The sequence below is a fragment of the Nycticebus coucang genome, chromosome 3 (assembly GCF_027406575.1).
Source record: "Nycticebus coucang isolate mNycCou1 chromosome 3, mNycCou1.pri, whole genome shotgun sequence".
Lineage (NCBI taxonomy): Eukaryota > Metazoa > Chordata > Mammalia > Primates > Lorisidae > Nycticebus > Nycticebus coucang.
In genome coordinates this window covers 125,163,838-125,185,939 of record NC_069782.1, presented here as the reverse complement: position 1 = coordinate 125,185,939, position 22,102 = coordinate 125,163,838, and the positions used below count along the sequence as shown (strand labels likewise).

Here is a 22,102-nt window from a genome sequence, read left to right as displayed (position 1 = left end):
AAAGAGAAAGAATATAGTGCAGGAAAATATTTAAGAAAATAAGGACTGAAAAATCCCTCAATGTGAGAAAAGATATAATCTTACTGATTCAGGAAGGCAGATACTAATGAGGATAAACTCAAAGAAATCCACACCCACACACATCATAATAAAACTGCTAACAACTAGAGAAAAAGAAAAATTCTTAAAAACAACCAGAGAGAAACAAAGCCTTATTTACAGGTGAATAATGAAGATTCAAAGAATGGTGGATTTCTCACCAGAAACTAAGAGATCAGAGAGAAATAGAACAAGATTTTGGAAGTGCTGAGAGAAAAAGAACTGCCAATCCAGAATTCTATATCCTGCAAGACTAGTCTTCAGAAATGAAGTTGAAACAGTGACATTGATAGATGAAGGAATACAAAAACAATCTGTTGTCAGTAAATCTGATCTAAAAGCATTGCTAAAGGACATCTTTTAAACAGAAAGGAAATGATACCAGAAGGAAATATGGCATATCGGGAAGAAAGAACAACAGAATAATAAATATTCTTCTCTACTCGAGTTCTTTGAAGTACATTTGATGACAGAGAGCAAAAATGTCAACATTGTCATCTAGTGTTTTCAGTGTATATTTCAACAGATACAATATATGAGACAACTACACCATAAAGACAGAGGCATAATGGAATGTGGTAAAATTTCTACATTCTATTTGAAGTGGTAAAAAGTAGATTCTATGTAGATTGTGAAAAGTTAAATATGTATTAGCATAATCCCTAGAGAAACTTCTAAGAATATATACAAAAACATATAGTTAAAAATATAAGTATTAAAATAAAATACTAAGAAATATCTAAATAACCTAAGATAGCAGGAAAGAGGAAACAATGCAACAAAAACAGAGAGAACATAACTGGGCATTGTGGCAAGTGCCTGAAGTCCCAGCTACTTGGGAGGCTGAGGCAAACAGGATCATGTCAGCCCAGGAGTTTGAGGTTACTGTGAGCTATGAGATACCATGGCACTCTACCCAGGGTAACAGAATGAGACTCTGTATCAAAAAAAAAAAAAAAAAAAAACCAATACAAAACAAAACAAAAAACCCCCAAATAGAACACATAGAGTACAAATAATAAAACAGTAGACCCAAATCTAAACCTATCAATAATTATATTAGGTGTAAATGGTCAAAATACAACCATCAAAAAAGAGATTGTCAGATGGTATTAATACTACCATAACCCAAATACATGCTGTCTAGAAGAAACTCACTTCAAATATAATTGTATAGGTACATTAAAAATGAAAAGATGAAAATATACTGGCTAACCCCTAATCAAAAGAAAGCTGGGCTCTTTTCCTCCATGGCTGCCTGAGGGTCATCCGCCATCATCAATGACACAGTAACTATGTGGACCAGGAAGTTCATGACCAACCAACTACTTCAAAGGAAACAAATGGTAATTGATGTCCTTCACCCTGGGAAGGCAACAGTACCAAAGACAAAAATTAGGTAAAAACTAGCCAAAATGTACAAGACCACACCTGATGTCATCTTTGTATTTGGATGTACAACTCACTTTGGTGACAAGATAGTGGGCTTTGGCATGATTTACAATTCCTTGGATAATGCAAAGAAAATGAACACAAACATAAACTTGCAAGGCATGGCCTGTATGAGAAGAAAAAGACCTCAACAAAACAGCAAAAGGGACACAAGAACAGAATGAAGAAAGTCAGGGGGACTGCAAAGGCTAATGTTGGTGCTGGCAAAATGTGAGCGGGAGATTGGATAACTGGTGAAAGAGTAAAGACTCTACAGTGACGTTTCTGCAGCCATCATATAGATTTTTCACAGAAGGATTAATAAAGACTTTTCATGTGAAAAAAAGAAAGCTGAGTGGCTACATTAACATCAGACAAAATGTACTTCAGAGCAAGGAAAATTACTAGGAATAAAAAGGGACATTACATAATGATAAAAGGATTAATTCCAAGAACACATAAACCCTAAGTATGTGCATATTTAACAACAGAGCTTCAAAGTACATGAAGCAAAATCTAACAAAAGTGAAAGAAATAGATAAACTTATAATTACAGCTGGCAACTTTAACACACCTCTCTCAGTAATTGATAGAACAAGTAGACAGAAAAACAGCAGAAATATAGAAAAACTAAACAGTGCATCAACCAGCTGGAATCAAAAGAAATTCCCATAAGTCATAATAAATCATATGCTCAAACTGGGCTGCAACATGCTACACAGCTCCAAAGGTCCTTGCGCATTAACTTTGAGTTGTGTGGTACATATGTAATGATCCTGCCCACCCTACAGATCAGCAGTTCTCAACCTGTGGGTTGCGACCCACAGGAACTGTATTAAAGGGCCGCGGCATTAGAAAGGTTGAGAACCACTGCTATAGATTGTTATGCTTTCCCCTTAGGAAGAATAAATAGTTCCCTTGGAGTGGTTTCACATTTTTGAAGGAAAAAAACAATATGTAGAACAGCATACATAATGTAATCTATTTTTCTAAGACAAGCAGTAACAGATGCATATATATGTATGTATGTGTGCGTTGGAATATCAACTATTTGAAAATATTGGTTAATGTTGTTTTTGCTATCAAAGTTTCCTCTGCCTCAAATACTTTTATCACAGGTTGTGCTATGGGCTTCCTTTCATCTGAGGTAGACTGTATTTTGTCTATCCACCAGACACCTTCCTCACCACAGAAGCTCAGTGTAGTTGGGAGAGCAATATATCAACATAAAATACTTGATCTGCCAGCCTCCATTGTAGCCATAGGAATGATACAGCTTTGGCCAGTGGGATATAAGTAGATGATACTGGGAATGGTCTCCTAGGAAACTTTTTTAAAAGATCAAAACCGGCTGGCATCCTCAACCATCCCTATTCCTTTGTGCATATTTTGGCTATGAAAGGGGCCAGAAGCTGGAGCCAAGTTTCTCAAAATGTGCTTCCCAGATCAGCAGTCTCAATATCACCTGGGAACTTATAAATGCAGATTATTGGGCCCCAACCTTGACCCACTGAATCAGGTGCTGGGTGGACCCAGCATCTGTTTCAACAAGCCTTTCAGGTGATTCTTATACTTGCTGCAATTTGAAAGCCAGTGAGCCAGAAGATAGAAGCCACCTTTTAGAGATGGCCAAGAGGTTGGATGAAGCTAGTACCATCACATCCTGGAGCCACTGCACCAGAATCGGACTGCCTCCTCTGAATCTGCAGTGCTGTGAAAAAGTAATCCCTATTTGATTAAGCTCCTATTGTTGGGTTTCTGCTACAAGCAACTGAATGTAATTCTAATTGATAAATCATTGCTTAAATCTCAGGTAAAACATAATCTCCTTAGAGCAGCCTTCCCTGACTTCTCTGTTTACACCTTTTATCCCCACCAAATGCCTTCTCTGTCATTCCACCCTATGTGTTTTCTTTATAATTCTCATCACATCCTGAAATTTTCCCAGTCACTTGCTGTTTATATGCTATGGTTTCTTTGCCCTGTAAGAATATAAGCTTCATACCTGAGGCTCTTTTTTCCCTGCCATACTCCAGCACATACTGATGAGTCTGACACATAATGGATGCTCCATAATTATTATGGAATATTTAAAGACACTTAAAGTTATAAATTCCATTTAAAACCATGTATTTTAAAGCATTCAAATAAAAATGATTCATAATATATGGTTTCACAATTTTCAGGGGAAAATTTTAGTTGAAAAGGTAACACACATGAACACTTGCCACCTTACTCTTAAGTGGTCTATTCTAAAACCATAAACAAATAAAGTAGATATGTAAACATTCAAACCTCCACAGAAATGAACTACATGAATTCAGTTTTTCTTTGGAAACTTAATTTTTCCACCAGCATTATTTTGACTTGTTTAATAAATTTCATATAACATTTAAACACAAAAATTCAAATAAAAATATAATTCTGGTCAGTTTTATAGTGCATGCCACAAGACGTGCACAATTAGGTTTTAACCTGGGACAAAAACATTCCTTCACTCACTTTGCTTCTTCTAGTAATCGCAGGCTTGGTCTCACATTGCAAACAAATGAGGCTTTCTCTGGCACAGGCACGTGCAGCCACATATGGGTAAGGGATAAAGATTGGGAGTTCCCTAAAAATGAGTCTGGGGTGTATGGACTCTGCTACGGAAGTGAACCAAGGAACCTCAATGCTCCTACAATAGGAGAGGTAAATTACCTTTCTCTTACCTTTACCTCATATAAAACTGCTGTGGTCAACCTTTGGAAATTCATACCCCTTGATGGTTTCTTTTAAATAACAAACTGTTATGCCACATTTAAGAAAATCATATAAATATTTTTCTCAGTGAAGGACAAAGCAATCAATGAGAAGTATAGTGTTTCCTACTTAGATCCCTGTCCAGTTTTTCTAGAGGTACTACTAGGATCTAAATGGACAACCACTAGGGGAAAAAAAGCAGCAGTGCACACCAGAGGGGCTGCTCACTAAGGAAAAAAGAAGCCCTGAGATTTGCCAAGATTGCTTGAACCCAGGAGTTTGAGGTTGCTATGTTTGAGTTTGAGCTCGGCTGAGGCTATGGCACCCTAGCCGAGCAACACTCTGTCTGGAAAAAAAAAAAAAGAATTGCCTAGTTGACTTGCTAAAAACTCAGATTCCTGGGTCTGATGTGTGAAGATGTCTGTGAATTTTAAGTAAATGCCATAACCCAGCTGACTTTTATAAACATCTAAGCTTGGGAAAAATGTAGACCACACAAATAATAGTGTCCCCAAATACACTATACTACTAAAAAAAAAAAACATCGTTGCCTCCCTCACACAATTAGGAGAGATGAGATAAGATTAGAGTTTCCTGGAAGTCCCTTCCAAATACTTGTAGGTATAAAGATTTCATGTCAGTAGCAAACTTCCACCAAGTGCAAACTTTTCAGAAGGCTTCAGAAGCCAACATTAGCACAACATGGTAGATTTCCCTTTTTTTCTTTTTCAGTGAAATAATCTTTTTAGGTTACCATTTGAGTAACATCTACCTGAAATTATATCAGAACCAGCATCAAAAGTACCAGCCTTACTTTCATAATGACAGCATTCTGTAAGTCTGGGTTCTTCCTCCTAAAACTGCATTAGAATTATCTGGGTGAAAATAAAACAGCTTCTGGAGCTCTGCTCTCACAAGTTTTGCTTTACTAAGTTTTGGGCAGGATAGGGGAATCTACATTTTTAACAAGGCTCTCCAGGAAATTCTAATGGAGATGATGTGAGGTCCATCATTTGAGAAACATCAACCGTAGGGGGAAAGGCCAGAATTGCTTCTTTTTCAGAGTAAGACTTACAACAGACAGTGACCCAAGACAGCCAGACTTCCCAAAGGATTCTCCTTGAAGAGGTCTCTGGATGAATCTCTCATCTAGATTCATCCTCAAAGACTCAGGGGAGTGAGTCTCCATAGTGCCCACCTCTATAAGTGAATCAAAAATTGGGCTCAGCACTTGGCTGGATTTTAGAGCAAGTACCAGGTACCAGAAAAATCTTGGTTGCTCCTGGTCTAGGGACGCATAGCACAGTCTTTGCCTTTTCTCTTCCTCCTTTTCACTGATATAGGGCTAAGGAAGCCAAATAGACCCACACAGATAATATGTTATTTGGGTAGGAGTGAATGTACACAGCTAAAGCAAATTCTGTCTGAGGAAATTCAGAAGAGTGAATTCCAGTTTGATACACGGCATCAATAACTGACTGTAGATCCGTGTATGGCATCTGGATGGGAAATCCTACAACCTGGATCAAAGATAGAACAACACATAAACCCACATTATAATCAGGAATTATCATACACAAAAAGATCACAGAAGTTTCAAAGAAATGGTAGTCATAAAATAATAATTTTTTGTGAGTGCTGATTATGTTGTAAGTACAATTAAATGCTTCACATACATATTTAGCAATCAAACAACCCCTGAGGTAGGTACTATTATAACTCCCACTTTACAGGTCAAGAGGAGCACAGCCAGGTCTATCTGATTCTAGAGCCTAGCCTGCACATTTAACATTTCACACACTTGCACCCTGTCTAGACAGCAAACTGCTAACAGGAAATTACTTGGTTCTACGTATGAGGGATTTAAGTGAGAACTTTTAAAGAATTTCTTCAACATTGGTTCCGTTTATATTTACTAAGTGACTAGTATGTAATAAGATTAACAGATCATGGAACATGATCGTATGCGAAATTTCTTTTTTTTTTTTTGAAACAGAGCCTCAAGCTGTCACCCTGGGTAAGGTGTCGTGGTATCACAGTTCACAGCAACCTCCAACTCCTGGGCTCAAGCGATTCTCCTGCCTTTGCCTCCCAAGTAGCTGGGACTACAGGTACCTGCCACAACGCCTGGATATTTTTTGGATGCAGCTGTCATTGTTGTTTGGCAGGCCTGGGCTAGATTTGAACCTGCCAGCTCAGGTGTATGTGGCTGACTCCTTAGCCGCTTGAGCCACAGGCGCTGAGCTGATTGTATGCCAAATTATCTATTTAATAATACAGAGCAACAATCATAAGCCTCTTTCAACCTTATTCTGTTTAGGAGTACTTTTCTGACCCTTAAATATGTTTGCATACTCTTTCCATGTGGTTGTGTACAGCATTTTCCTTCTTCAAGCTTACTTAGCAAAATATATCGCAAGTATCTGTTTTCTAGTCTAAGTAGTCTGTTATCTCTGTGGATGCACAAGATCGTATTTGCCTTGCTTACTGCCATAAGCAAGTGTCCAGGACAATGCCTGGCACATGGAACAAAAATAATAGATAGCATCTCCTAAGCACTTATGAGATGTTGAGCACTATGCTACGTAGTAACTCACACAATCCTCAACAAAATGACAAAACTAATGTTATCCCTGTTATCCAATGGGGTGAAATGCGTAGTCAGATTAGGTAGCTTGCTTTAGATCAAAACTAGTGAGTCGTTAAGTCAGGATTTGAACACAGGCAAGCATGATTCAGTTCAGGTTTATTATTATTGACTATATTATTAAATAGTTGGATAATTTTACATTAGAATCCTAAGTTTTAAATTTTGGCTTATATTCAACTATGCCTTGCTTAACTGTTTACCCCCTAAATCTATTAAAAATAAAGCAAAACAAAAACAACTACCCCGTTTCCCCGAAAATGGTGTGCTCCCAAAGATGCGCTAGGTCTTATTTTCAGGGGACATCTTATCTTTCCTGTAAGTAGGTCTTATTTTCGGAGGATGTCTTATTTTCAGGGAAACAGGGTACCTCCCTACTCATGAACTAATAATGCCAGCTGATCCCTTTATGGTGTCCTTTGCACTGAACTCCTAACAGAGACTTCCACTTGGGGACATCTTCCATGATATTGGATGGTAAAGGGAAGGAGGAGGAGTCTTACTCTGAGGAGGCTGGAGTTTTAAAAAACCCACTAGACAAGTTCATAGAGGTGGATGAAAAGAAAAAGGAGGTGAAAGGATACCCAGAGCTGGAGGTAGGGTAGGAAAAGGAAAAGAGAACCCTAGCAATATACCAGATGCCTACCATGTTTGATTATGGGCTTGTTGAGTTTCAGATGCCCTTTTATCATCCAGGAAAATGTCAATGGGCTGGTGAATATGTAAGAGAGGAGGTCAAGAAGAGGTCCAAGCCAAATGTGTAAATTTGGGAGTACAGCCAGCCCTCCACATTGAAAGGCTCTGCATCCCATCCACAGATTCAACCAATTGAAGATTGAAAGTATTTGAAAAAAATAAGAAATAACAATACAACAATAAAAAATAATGTGAATAAAAACAGTATACAACTATTTACATAGCATTTACATTGTATTAGGTATTATAAGTAATCTAGAGATGATTTCAAGTATACTAAAAAATATGTATAGGTTTTATAGAAATAATATGCCATTTTATATGAGGGACTTGGAGCATCCGTGAATTTTGGTATTCATGGAGGTCTAGGAACCATTTGTCCTAGCTGACTGTAATTTACATATAAAAGATGTATGCTGGTCTGCAGTCCTCTTGCCCAAAACCAATGACAAGGAATCCAATCTATTAGTAGAGATCATCTTTTAGTTTCTTAGTTATAGGGTGGTTTCCTTTTGAGTATCTCTTTCCAAAGTCTACAGTTCATACATCATAAAACATACAACCAGTTTCAAGAAAATCCCAAGCAATGTGGTCCTGGTAATAACCATTCACTACATTTGAACAATTATTCTTGGTCTGTAAGTAAATGCCATTTAATGTTATAGCATCTATCTTCAAGGATCAAGTTAAAAAGGCATTTCAGAGATATTTAAGATTGCTATTATTTAGCAATTAACATAGACAAAAACAATGTCATTAATGCATTAAATTATATACAAACCCAATAAAGTTGTAGTAGTTTTTCAAATTCACTCTCTTCCTCAGATGAAGCAAACCTTTCCATGCCAAGTTCTAGCTTAGGAAGGATTTGTCGCAAAATAGAAGTACATTGTCGATTCCAACGTGTTGGGTGTTGAGGTCGCCATTCCATCATTTTACACTTTAGAGTTCTTTCAATCCTAAGGTTACAAAGATACTTTTATGATAAATTGCAACCCATCTAGTAAGTATGATGATAGTTCTGTCACTTTTATTCAAGTATGAGAATGACTTTTTGGACTTAGGAGGAAATCATATTTCCATGGGTGTCTGCTACCATTTATATTTATCAAATTGGGGAACATCAGACTTGGCTTGGGAAGACAAGAAGCTTCCTAGAGTAGCCAGAAATTAGCTCTCTAAGGCACGTCACTTTTCCAGTTACTTGTGTGTGGAAAGCTGCCTGTAGAATGTAGCATAAGTTAAAAGAGCTAGGCACTAGGGACAGAGTGATCTGGGAAAAAGCCAAGTATCACTGCTGGCCCTGAGTACTAAAAACAAAACTCACTAGACACAGCATACTGTCCCAACCCTGAGTCATATACTAATGGTGATAAGAAAAAGGCAAGACAGAAGTGCAGTAAACAAAATGTGTTAAGAGTTTAATCATGCAGCTAAACTAAAGATAAACTATGTGTTTTTTAACCTTTACCTACTCTTTGATGTTTCTGCTGTACTATATTTTCTCATGTCTGGGATTTCAATAAAAGCCAGTAAGGAACATTGGAGGGGGCCACACCCTTGTCTCTCCTAGCAGAGGGCTTGCTGGTGTTGGCCTCCAAGGGGTCCCTCAGCTCAGTGCAAATGGACTCACTAGATGTTACTTATTTTGCATTGAGTTGCACCAACAGCTGCCTACTAGGTCTGTTTTGATAACACCTACCATCTGATTTCTGGGTTGGCATTCCTACTCCTTTGACATAGAACATTGTGTTTCCAAGAAACTACCTTTATGAAAATTCAGATATCTGATCTGGGATCAGGTTAGTCTGCTATATCAGTTAATTTATCAAGCAGAGTTGGGAAGAAATGAGGCAGTGGACTGTTAAGTATGAAAAGTATGGAGACCAGCTTCTCCCACTAATGTAAGCTCCATGAGGATAGGGATTTTTACCTGTATACTTAGCCCTAGAACAGCACCTGATGAGGAATGTGCCAGGGAGGGGAGAGAATGGGGACAAAGTGTGGATTGGTTGATGAGGTCTTCCTGAAAAGCCTGTCTGTGCAGGCTGATTGTGTGTGACTGATTCCCTAACTACAGTGGAATTACAGAAGCAGCTGCTGGGAGTCTCCTCTTGGTTGACTTTATAATGCAGTTGTAGTTCGCAGAGGGCCATGCACCAGAATCCCCTAAGTAGGGCTTTTCAAAATGCTTCACTTCCAGATATTGATTCAACAGGCCTGTTGTGGGATCCTGGCTTCTGTATTTTTAAATAGTTCTAGAAGTGATTTTAATGAAAAACAAAGTTTGGAAACCATTTACCTACTGCATTTCTTTCTTTTTTTTTTTGTTAAGAACTTGGACATGAGGAACAGAAACAGCAGGATGTAAGGGAGAAGGTTGTATGTTAGTGAGAAAAGAAATTGGCAAAAATTTTATTATTTATTAATTTTTTGTTTTTTTGAGTTTCACTCTGTCACCCTGGGTAGAGGGTTGTGGCATCACAGCCTACAGCAACCTCAATCTTGGGCTCAAACAATTCTCTTTTCTCACCCTTCTGAGTAGCTGGGACTATGGGCACCCATCACAATGCTCAGCTAGTTTTTCTATTTTTAGTAGAGACAATGTCTCACTGTTGCTCAGGCTGATCTCAAACTCCTGAACTCAAGCGATCCTCCCACCTTAACCTCCCAGAGTACTAAGATAACAGGGGTGAACCACTGTGTGCAGCCACAAAATTATTTTTGTTGTGCTCTGTCTTCATTAGTTGTTGGTATTGTTGTTGGCAGCCAGCCTGTTGTGTGAGTGTGAGTCACTGGTGGCAGTTAGATCTACAGCCTCTGACATATCTGAGTAGGAGTGAGGCTTGCTGCCAAGTCTGTGACCCTTTGGGCTTGGCTGACCAACTTCTTAAGGCTTTTGTGTGTATGTGTTTGGGAAGTGGGGAGCACCCAGGTGTGGAATTACTGTTTATCTCCCCCAATTGGGATGATTTTACTATCCCAAGTCATGGGCCATTTATCTTCATGTCCTTTCAAGAGTGTTGGCTACTGAATTATTACTGCAGCCCAACAGGTATCTGTGTTGAGAACTTTCCAACAGCCACCCACAATGTCTTCCAGAGTTAACTTAGGACTGCCTTTACAAGGAATGCCCAGGATGGCTGAGGGGTCTCTTTTCAATGCATGTACCAAGAGACAAGTAGTTCCATGGAACTAACTATTATAATCTCCCTTTCATGCTTCTGTTGAATGTAGCAGGTATTTTGAAAGAAAGGGTCAGAGGACTGAAAGGTGACTGAACAGGAGTCAGATTGAACAAGGAGAAAACACAGTACCTGTTCTTTAGATCTTCTACCATGGCTTTGTTAGTCTCAGTATAATTTATTTCTTCAGGCTAAAATACAAACATCCAAAAGTTAGAAATATTCTAGAGAGACTATCTTTACATCACAGTTAGAGTGCTAGCTAAAATGAGGGTGAACACAAACAAGCTTTTGTGGCAGAAACACTACATTCCATAAGTAAAACACTGACCACAGCATTTCCTTTGATTTCTATACTGCCTCACCAGTACATGGGAGTGGGTATATATTTACAAAAGGAGATATTTTTCATGGGCAAGACAGCCTGTCCCCATTCACTTATTCAAATAAGCATTCAGCGTGCTCATTGATTCTACCAAATAATCTTTGGCAACTGAATTGGTCTTTTTCCACTGTGACCCTGGCAAAGTTATTTAACCTCTCCATTCTGAATCTCAGTTACCTTATTTTTTAAATAGGGACAATAATATCCTTACTGACTTGGAGTCTTTGAATGTTTTAAAAATAGAGTAATACATGTAAAGCCTGGTACATATGGAATGCTAAACAAACATCGGACATTGTCATTACTCTTTTAACAGCGTTTATCTTTTTCCATCTTTGATCAATGCTCTTCCATGTACTCTATGTCCCTTTCCCAGGCAGGATTTTCTGGGAGGAAGGGAGAACTTCTCAAATCCCCCATCCCTCCCTACAACTCAATCCTCCTCCTCTTGCAGGGCCCACATGAACAAGAGTGAGGGGCTAGCACTTAGCTAGTGTTTACTTTGGATTTTCCTGAGCTGAAGAAGAGAGGCAGTTAGAGGGACAGGGACAGGTTTGCTCCCCCATGATGAGTGGAAAGAGGGCTGCACACAAAGGGGGCAACACTTGATAGGTCTCTAGTTTCCTCATATGTGATCCCAGACCTCAGACTTAGGAACTTGTTAGAAACACAAACTCTTGGCCCTCATTTCAGATCTAAGCCTTCCCAGTGGTTGTCATGCCTGCTGAGGTTGGAGAATAGTCTCAGGCACGGGGAGTTTCCCTACAACAGAACAGGACTGGAGACAGGAGATACTGAGAAAGGGAAGGATGGACTCCAGCGTCACTTGCAGAGGCTGGCAGCTATCCCAGACAGGACAGGTAGACTGAATTCCCTGATTGCTGTCACCAACAGCTGTCCACTCCCCATGGGAAGCTCCTGTGGATTAGTTAGGCCACCTTCAGGCCTGAAAAAGAAGCCTGAGTTATGCTGACTTGATACGTTTATGGCGAGGTTGTTCATTTTTCTTTTCTGGCAAAGGCCCCTTTCTTTCAGGGAACTCATGTCCTTCAAAACTTGAAGAGGGTTTCCCTGTTTACTCCATCTTTGAATACCCACATTCTCATCACACATTTATGTTAATTGAGTTTAATAAACAATGTTCACTCTAGATCATAGTTTATTCTGGGTTATATGTGGCAAGGCAGAAGACTGAGGGCCATTAACCCATGGGAGGGAAACCAGTAGAGATGCAAGTCAAACACAACTGTGAGTTTTCTATTTATAGATTTAACTTGGGAGAAGGCGTTAGTTTCTGCGCACTGTCAGAATAGCCTTTAAAAGCCCACTTTTAATCATGGCAAGTTTTGCCTTAGTGGTTCTGGCAACTGACTCCTGAGGATAAAGGCCTGTACTCCCACCAGGACTCTGCTCAGCCACTGGCAGCAGCACGTCTGGCCGTCATCTCTGGGGCAGACATCCCCTAGCCTCTGCAGGTCTTCCTGCTCCGCTGCTGCTGCTCTCTGCTGGGACCTTTCTCCTCTTTGACTTTCATCTAGGTCAGCTCCTCCTCCCCCTTCCTCACTCAGCGAGTCATCATTTTTTCCCAGGAAGCCCCTGCAACTGCCCCTCCTTCCAGTCCTCTGGCGGGCACCTGCTCCCAAACTCCATCCGTTTCTTCCATAGCATTTATCACTTTGTACTGTGTTCGCTCGCTTCCTTTGATTCCTCTTCTAGAACCCAGGTTCCAAGAACAGCAAGACATATCTTTTCCCTTGTGTTATCTACACCTAACATAGCACTGGCTCATAGCTGAAATCAATAAATATCATTTGAATGAGTAAGAGAATGATTATATATTAAATAAATCAAACTCTCATCTCCAAACAGGTTGTTTACCCCCTAGCAGGCAGCAATGCTTTGGTCACAGCTTTGGGATGTGAAACCAAGTCTTCAGAGGCTGTCAATGTCTGCTCAAGAAAGATAAGCACACTTCCCTTCTCTAAAATAACTTTCAAACGGGAAACATAAAAATATGTATACATGCTTGCATCTGCATGGAGAATGTTAGAAGCAAGCACTACTATACTGACAGTACTTAATTTCTTCCAGCGAGGGAAAACAGTGTTGCGGGAGAGAGTATTCACTTTATACACTTGAGTATTCTTTAGTTTCTCCTCCCATAGCCCCCACGTATACTTTTTTTTTTTTAAATATGGAACACTTCACGAATTTGCATGTCATCCTTGTGCAGGGGCCATGCTAATCTTCTCTGTATCGTTCCAATTTTAGTATACATGCTGCCGAAGCGAGCACCACGTATCCTTTTTGATAGTGTAAATTGCCTCAAATATACAGATAAGCATAGAGTAAGGAGAGCCACCCAGCACACCTGCTACTCAGCTGTATCTGATCTTTGCATTCTTCCATTTTTTTTTTTAGATTTTTAAAAAGTAAGACACTACAGCCAGACTTTAAGTACTCTGTATAGTGCTCCCTGATACTGTTTTTTTTTTTTTTGTTGTTGTTGTTCTTTCTGCAAAGGTAACTTCTAACCTGAACTTGGTATTTCTCATCTCCGTAAATGCTTTTTTACATTGCTATCTATTTACATATACATGCAAAAACAATATATAGTTTTCAAACTTCATATAAATTTTTTGCAATTGTATGTGTCATTTCATATCTTTTTATTTTCTTAACATACATTTTAAAATATTCATTCATGGCCTTCAATCCAGAAATAGCTACTGACATGTCAAAGCACTACTGAACACATCACAGGTCCACTGGCCAAGCCATGTAGTGGTTGGGGGTTAGTTCCTGTTTGCCTTCCTTCTATGCCCTAGGCAGTGAGTCTACAGCTTTTCTTCCAACTTATTTCAAAGTTTCAACTTATTTCATGGTTTGGAGCCCAGATAAGTCTTTTTGTTTGTCAGTTTTTACACCTGATCATCACCAGGGATGTGAAGAAGGAGGGCTAGGTAAAAACAATAACTTAAACATCTATTTTTTTCTTGAGACAGAGTCTCAAGCTGTCACCCTGGGTAGAGTGCGGTGGTGTTATAGCTCACAGCAACCTCAGACTCTTGGGCATAAGCCATTTGCTTGCCTCAGCCTCCAAAGTAGCTGGGACTACAGGCGCCCACCAGAACGCCTGGCTATTTTTTGTTGTTGTTGTTGCAGTTGTCATTGTTGCTTTGGTTCAGGCTGGGTTTGAACCTGCCAGCCTTGGTGTATGTGGCTGGTGCCCTACCCACTGAACTGCAGGTACCACCTTTTTTTTTTTTTAGACAGAATCTCACTCCGTTGCCCTGGGTAGAGTACTGTGGCATCTTGACTCACAGCAACCTCAAACTCTTGGGCTCAAGCAATCATCATATAGCTGGGACTGTATGTACTTGCCATGATGCCTGGGTAATTTTTTTTTTTTTTCTGTTTTTAGTAGAGATGGGGTCTTGCTCTTGCTCAGGCTGGTTTCCACCCACCTAAGAGTGCTACGATTACAGGTATGAGCCACCATGCCCAGCCAACACCTTATATATATTGAACATTATATGCTATGTTTTATAATACAATTTTTTAAGTTCTTTTCTTTTCTTCTTTTTTTTTTTGAGATAGAGTCTTACTTTGTCACCCTCGGTAGGGTGCCATGGTGTCACAGCTCACAGCAACCTCAAACTCTTGGGCTCAAGTGATTCTCTTGCCTCAGCTTCCTAAGTAGCTTGAACTACAGTCACCCACCACAATGCCTGGCTATTTTTAGAGATGAGGTCTTGCTCTGGCTCAGCTGAGGCAATCCACCCACCTGGACCTCCCTGAGTGCTAGAATTACAGGCATAAGCCACTGCACCTGTCCTGATAAAATTTTCTAAATTCTATTTTAACATCAAAATTCACATCTGAGATGTCATTTTTCTTCTCAATTTCTTTTTCCTGCAGGTAGAAGAGGCCAAAGTAGCCAGTACATGAGCTGGATGGCAGAGAAAACTCTCTTTTTGATTAGCATTACCAAATAATTCAAAAAGCAACCAACTACAAACCATAGCAAGAGCTGTCACAACTAGTAAACATTAGAAGCAATGGTAACCTGGAAAATATGATTTACCTGTATACTTTGTACTTTTGTCTCTGGAAAACTTTTTGGAAGCAACTGTTTCCAGAAACTTTCCTTTGAATAGTCAAAATGGACAGCCATTGGTATATTATTTTGTTGAATATTAAACCAGACCTATTAAAACATTAACATAAAATAATTATAGGTCCATAGAACACAAGATCCATAGTTGGTAAGGATGAAGCAAAATTTTAAGTCTTACTTCCAATCAAGTAGCAGAAGCCAAGGGAGGTTCTGCAGCAGAAGACAGATATTCCACACTTTTGTGATTGCTAGACTACCTCATTGATTCTCAACCTTGAAGACACTACAGACCCACCTGAAAGAGCTTCAGGGATAAAAGATTGCCCAGGCCCCATATCCTAGGAATTCTGATTGAACACCTATATTTTCTTCAAAGTTCCCCAGGTATTTCTAATGTGCAGCCAGAGTGACTCTTGAGAAGATAACTCAAACTAAGATTTTCCTTCATATACTTACATTTCTATCATCAAACAAACAATCTACGCTTTGTAAGGGACAAAATGGGTCAAACTGATTGTGACATTGCCCAGTTGATGGATTCCAAAGCAAATATTCATCAGTTTCTTGAGTTAATACATAAGCCACGTGCCCCTGTGTGAGGGAGAAAACAGAGTTGAAGTCATTTGTGGTGGATTTAACTGACTTCTGTATGTGGAAATTGTAATGTGATGATTTTAATTCTTAAAAGTATTTTTTTTAGAGCTTTTTAACTTCTTGAAAAGAAAAAGAAAAAAACATAAGGTCCAGAAATCCTCAGGCCTAGCTTAGCACGAAAATTCAGATGAGAGAGAGAACTTGTAAGCCAGTGCTGCTGTGTGTGGTCCTATAGTGTGTTACCCTGATGGCAATAAAATATGCTAGTCTAACAAAATCAATATATTATGATGATTTCCCAACAGACAGTACTAAAGCATGTTGAGGTATGGGCACTTTTGTCTAATTCACTCAAGGTGCTATATGGACAGGCCCTGCTCTGATTAGAATATAGTTGGAGACAAAGGGTGAACATCATGCAGAGTTAGGGAATGGAAACTGACTTAAGGCTCTGATAAAACCAAGTGAAGACAAAATCCATTAACTTCAATTTAAAAGTAAGATTTAGAATTAGAGGCTAAAGAGAAAGGGTACAGGAAACTAGTCTGAGGAATAAAAGAAAGTCACTATGTTATTATTTTTCTCTGCATATACCTTTTGTAGTGTAAGCCTTTCTTGGCAAATAATGCAAATTTCAGGTAATAAGAATAATAAGGCCATTTAACATTGTTGAGTATTTATGTCTACTGGGTGCTATACTAAGAATTCACACTAACTTTCTCACTTTAATTAATTCCAGATTTTGTGAGGTGGGGATGGTTATTATGCCCACTTTTCAGATAAAGAATCAGAGGCTAAGGGACTTGTCTAGAGTAACAGTAAATGGCCTTAGTTTTGTTTTGTGAGGGTATAACTGAGCCTCAGAGGAGTAAACAAGGCTGAGTTCATACAATTAGTAAGTGGCATTGCTACATTTAAAGCCCCTGCCACTGACTGCACCCCTAACCCATATATGTAACACTCTACTGTGTAGCTGGTTGCTCTAACTCCAAGGCCCTTTGCCCTTGATCACCATACTCCTCTTCCCCTCAACCACACAATTGAGGGGCAGGCCTGTGTGGCTGTCTCTGGTGGTGTGGTTCATAGGTGCAGATGCAAATGTCTGTCAAACATTGCTGACTGTTTACTGCCATCTAGTGGCACTTAAAACTACAGTAGGGGATTATATGGGAGGAATTGACCATAGCATAGGCTTTTTTTTTTTTTTTTTTTAAGTGAACAAACTTTACAAAGAATTAATAAGGAATATAGGGAAACAAATGATCATGACAGAACCCATAAGTCAGGACTGGAAATGTTGACACTCAGCAAGACACTCATGATAGAGCTAGAAACAGTTCAAAAAGAGCGCAAAAGAATATAAATTAAGTTATAAAAATTTCAGATAGGTAAATAGGAACTTCTGGCCCACTTCTTATAAGATTAAAACCTGGGTAATGCAGCCTGAATAGAACTGTTTTTGTATACATTTTAAAATATAGTTATTAGAAACATATGGTAGATTATAGCCACCATAAACACACCATAACCACCAGCACCACCACCACTTACTGAATATTTGCCATGAACAGGTGCTATTCTCGGTGCCTTGTAAGATTAGGCAATTTAATATTCCCAACAACCACATAAGATAGAACTATTTTTAGTTCTATTTTACAAAATAGAAAAACAAAAGAAAGTCATTATTTTACATTGTAGAAATTTTCATGAAATAGCCTTATCTTCCTAATTGCCCATGAAATTCCAAATTATCTTGTAGAGATGAAAACTTGGAGTTGAAGTCTTAAACTTGCAGTTGTTTTTGCTTACATTATTTCAGTATGAACTCCAGCACTTACTTCTAACACTGAGGTTCCCAGTAGGACCAATGCTTTCTTCCCAAAATACAGAAAGAAATTACAGAGAAGTATGGCATGCTCCTCCTTATTTCCAAGAGCCAAAGTGATAACGCGCTAAGGCAAGACAAAAGCAACAAGAACAAGAAAAAGAAAGAAAGAAAGAAAGGAAAGTCAAATAATGCAAGCATCCAACAGATTTAGGAACCCTCTACTTCCTCTAGTTCCCAGCATACTTATGTTTGCCAAGTTGCTAAGATGACAGCAAAGCAGATAGCTCTGCTTTTGCTAGGGCATTAGAAAACAGAACAATGGTGTCATCTTTATTATGGGGCACTTCATATAGATACCACATACAGTAACCAGATAATTTATACCTGAGATGGAATATTTTTGTTTAGGACAAATATTAAACTGCCCTGGGCAAACAGGGACACATAGACTAGTATTTTGAGGAATCTTATCTGAGAGGGAATCTGTTTGAGAGGAAATGATCTTTTGGCCATCGAGCTATATCCTGTCCTGTACCATAATGTACTCTCAATGCAAAGAGAGGAAGAGATCTGAGTTGATCCCAATGAAAGAGCTCTACAGCTGAGCTGTCTGTAATGGATCAAATATTGGATGCCTACTAACACACAGCAGTATAGCAGGAACAAACAGTACAGAAGTAGCGGGCTGTGGGTCTGTGACCTAATTTTGTTTTGGCCCCAGAATTTTTTTTAAAAAATGGGAAATTTCATATAAAATTCTGAATTTCTGCCTTCTGTTGAAAAAATAAGAAAAACTCTAGCAAATACATGGGCCCAAATATTGATATGGCAACCACCTGTTGTTGCCAAGTAGCAGTTATACCATTTAGATGGGACATGTGCTTTCCAGTTTGTTACAGTCCCAGAGAAGGGGCTGTGGCAGGCAAGGAGGGAGCTAGAAGGCTCTTGGCAGTGATGATATAATGATCAGTGTGGAAGCATTCCAATGTTTTAACTGATGTGGCCATGTCAATATGCACTGGCTGAATGTTATGGTGAGGGATGGGGGTTAAGGAAGATGGTAAGAAGGTCCTTCTGAAAGAAAAGTGTCAACATAGAGCTAAGGGTAGAATAAGAACAGTCTCTTCAATATCAATCCAGGCAAGTTCCCTTAACTGGATTTTATAAAAGGAGGAGGGAGAAGGGAGAACTCCATTTTCCTGAGTTCTAGAAGCTTTGCTTATGTTATTTCATTTAGTCCTTTCAAACTCCTGTATACATAGATGAAGAAATTGAGGCCAAAAGAAGTTACATAATTTAATCTTAGGTTAAACAGATATTAAGTCATTTAACTAGGATTTGAACACTGCTTTGTTTGACTCCAAACACTGAATTTTAGGTGGGAGAAAAATAACTTGTTGGCTCAGCGCCCATAGTACAGTGGTTACCGTGCCAGCCATATGCACGGAGATTGGTGGGTTCAAACCTGGCCCGGGCTAGCTAAACAATGATACCGCAACAAAAAATTGCCAGGTGTTGTGGCAGGCACCTGTAGTCCCAACTACTTGGGAGGCTGAGGCAAGAGAATTGCTTAAGCCCAAGAGTTTGCAGTTGCTGTGAGCTGTAACACCACAGCACTCTATTGAGGGTGACATAATGAGACTCTGTCTCTAATAATAATAATAAATAACTCTTGTTTTATGAAATCTAATCAATCACAGGTCACTGAATAGATAGAATGAACAATATTTTATATTGCCATAAAGTGATTATAACTAACAGTAAGATGCTTTAAAATAAGTAAAAGAATGGACTTGTAATGTTCCTAACACAAAGAAATGATACATGCCTTAGGTGATGGATACCCTAATTACCCTGATTTGATTAATACACATTGTATGCCTATATCAAAACATCACATGTACTCTGTAAAGATATACAACTACCCTGTTTCCCCGAAAATAAGACATCCTCTGAAAATAAGACCTACTTACAGGAAAGATAAGACATCCCCTGAAAATAAGACCTAGCGCATCTTTGGGAGCACAACTTAAAATAAGACACTGTCTTATTTTCGGGGAAACAGGGTATTATGTGTCCATAATAATTAAACGCTTTTTTAAATCGAAAAAGAACAAACAAACAAACAATACCAAAAAAGAAAAAAAAAAGAGTTCATATCACTGGGAAGACATTAACCAAGAGGAATCCCAATCCTATAGTAACCTTTTAGTTATAGGTATTGTTTGGATTGAGAAGACCCAGGGATACCAGTATTTGCCTGAATGGCTCTTTTAGCTCAGCCTCATTAAAAGTTCTGTAGAATCATAATGCTCCTGAACACATTCTGATTAGTTGAGAGTCTCAGAAGAGTCTAGATTGAATGATACCTTTCTGAGTTCTACCAAATTTGAATCACTGGATCTTAGACCAAAACCATAGGTTTGTTTCTTCCTCAGACCACTTCACAGGGCACCTGACTTATTAAGTTATCTCTGTGCCTCTTAAACCCAGTTTAGTTCAAACACAGTCCTAAAATACTCTACATAAGTGCCGGGACTATCAGTTCCAAAAGAAATTATCCCTCTATTAGGCTTCTATTATATTTGTATTTTCTAATTGAATTTGTATTGAATGCTTGCTAAATTCAAAGTAACGTGCAAGTGACGAATATAAAAACAAATAATAACCAAGTCTCCCTTTGTGTTCAAGAAGTTTACAATTGATATGTATGTATATGGGGTGTAGGTGTGGGGTCAATACATTATCAACTAAACATAATTTAAGAAGGAATGGAGGAAATATTCTAATTATGGTTACCAAATTTAGAAAAAAACTATAGAATGCCCAGTTAAATTTGAATTTCAGATAAATAATTTTTATTATTATGGGGTCTGACAATTAAATTCGCAAACTCATGCTAGAAAAAGTGCTACATATCTTATTGCTGAATATCACTAAGGGCACCTTTGAAGTACTCCCCATGGAAAGCTATGCACCAACACCAAGGCCTATTCAACCCTTCAAAGCAACATTGGAATTCTTTTCTCTCCAATGATCACCAGGGATGTCATCATATGACACACAAAAACATGCAACAATAATGAATGCCATTCAGCAAGACACCACCACACATTGACATGAACACAGTGGTGAGACACTGATATGTGCAAGTTATGAAACTTTGGTGAGTTGTTTGTACAGTGCTGCCAGTGTAAGCACACTGTGGCAAGTTTGTGAACTTAACTGGCAGACCTTCAGATCTAGCTAGCTAGCTAGCTAGAACACTAGCTCTGATGGTCATTTCAGACAAAGAGTTCCAAAATAGCTTTGAAGGGTTAAGTAGGCACTGGTGTCAGTGCATAGCTTTTCAAGGGGAGTATTTTCAACCATAGTGATATATTCAGCAATGAGGTAGGTAGCACTTTTTCTAGAATGATCATCCTAGAAATTTGGAACTTAATTATTAGACCTTATAGTTTGTCCCAGATATTGAGTGGGATCTGTATTTTATTTGGAAATCAGTCTAAAGAGAACTTTAATATAACTGCTAAGGAAGAGCACTGCTATCTGGCTCTCCACTCCCTGGGGGGAGACTAAAGAGAGCATCAGGGAAGTGACGTTATTTGTCCAAGACTTCAGGGTCTAACCAACTCCACAGGGACAACCCTACTGCTCTCTGGACAATGTCATAATATTTTATTCCTGGAATTCTTGTTGAATAAAAGTATTCATGAGCTACTGCTTAGAATGTTGAAAAGATTTTTGGTCTTCATGAATTATTTTCATAGATTGTTACAGAGTTTAAGATGTATATAAAATTATCTAATACTTTAAAATTTCACAAAGCAAAATATTACATAAATATATAATGTTTTAAAAAGGCTTCTTTAAAAGAAAATCAAGAAATACTATACACTTTATTTATAAAATGTAATTTGTTACCTCTGATGTCATCCATATATCAGTACCATCATTTTCATCCAGTGTATCAGGTATAAAAGGAATCAATGATACAAATTGAGCAACAAGGTCCTAGAATAATATTAATTTACATTTATTGAGAATGTACTAGATGTCCATTACAGAGCACAGTGCTTTACATGCATTATCTCATTCAGTATATGAGGTCAGACAATTAAGTTCACAAACTGATCCTAGAAAAAGTGCTACATACTTCATTGCTACATATCACTACAGTCACTGCGAGGTACCCCCCCTTTGGGAAGCTATGCACCAACACCAGCACCTAGGGCACCCTTCAAAGAAATTTTAGAAATTTTTTTCTGAAATGGCCATTTGAGCTGTCAACATATGCGGTTTGACAATTAAGTTTGCATACTCAACCTAGAGAAAGTGCTACAATGTCATTACTGAGTGTCAACCCTATGGTTAC

General features: G+C 38.6%; 1 protein-coding gene and 1 non-coding gene across 4 annotated transcripts in view; both read right to left on the bottom strand.

The window, feature by feature from the left end:
- Nucleotides 1-5,236: 5,236 nt before the first annotated feature.
- The window catches only part of LOC128580661 (protein CC2D2B-like), a 27,919-nt gene continuing 11,053 nt past the window's right edge, over nt 5,237-22,102 (bottom strand). Inside the window, exons 5-11 of one of the 3 annotated variants that reach the window (XM_053582850.1) lie at nt 21,652-21,741; nt 17,738-17,851; nt 15,762-15,896; nt 15,273-15,395; nt 10,933-10,991; nt 8,397-8,574; nt 5,237-5,792 (exon numbers count right to left, since the gene is read on the bottom strand). In XM_053582850.1, the coding sequence (XP_053438825.1) occupies nt 5,604-5,792; nt 8,397-8,574; nt 10,933-10,991; nt 15,273-15,395; nt 15,762-15,896; nt 17,738-17,851; nt 21,652-21,741 (888 nt within the window). In that variant the 3' untranslated portion in view covers nt 5,237-5,603. The remainder of the gene's footprint in view (nt 5,793-8,396; nt 8,575-10,932; nt 10,992-15,272; nt 15,396-15,761; nt 15,897-17,737; nt 17,852-21,651; nt 21,742-22,102) is intronic. The other 2 variants (XM_053582849.1, XM_053582851.1) reach the window with 2 other exon arrangements.
- On the bottom strand, nt 13,374-13,480 carry LOC128582699 (U6 spliceosomal RNA). Its single transcript, XR_008379146.1, has one exon. It is a non-coding gene; the product is annotated as a U6 spliceosomal RNA (small nuclear RNA).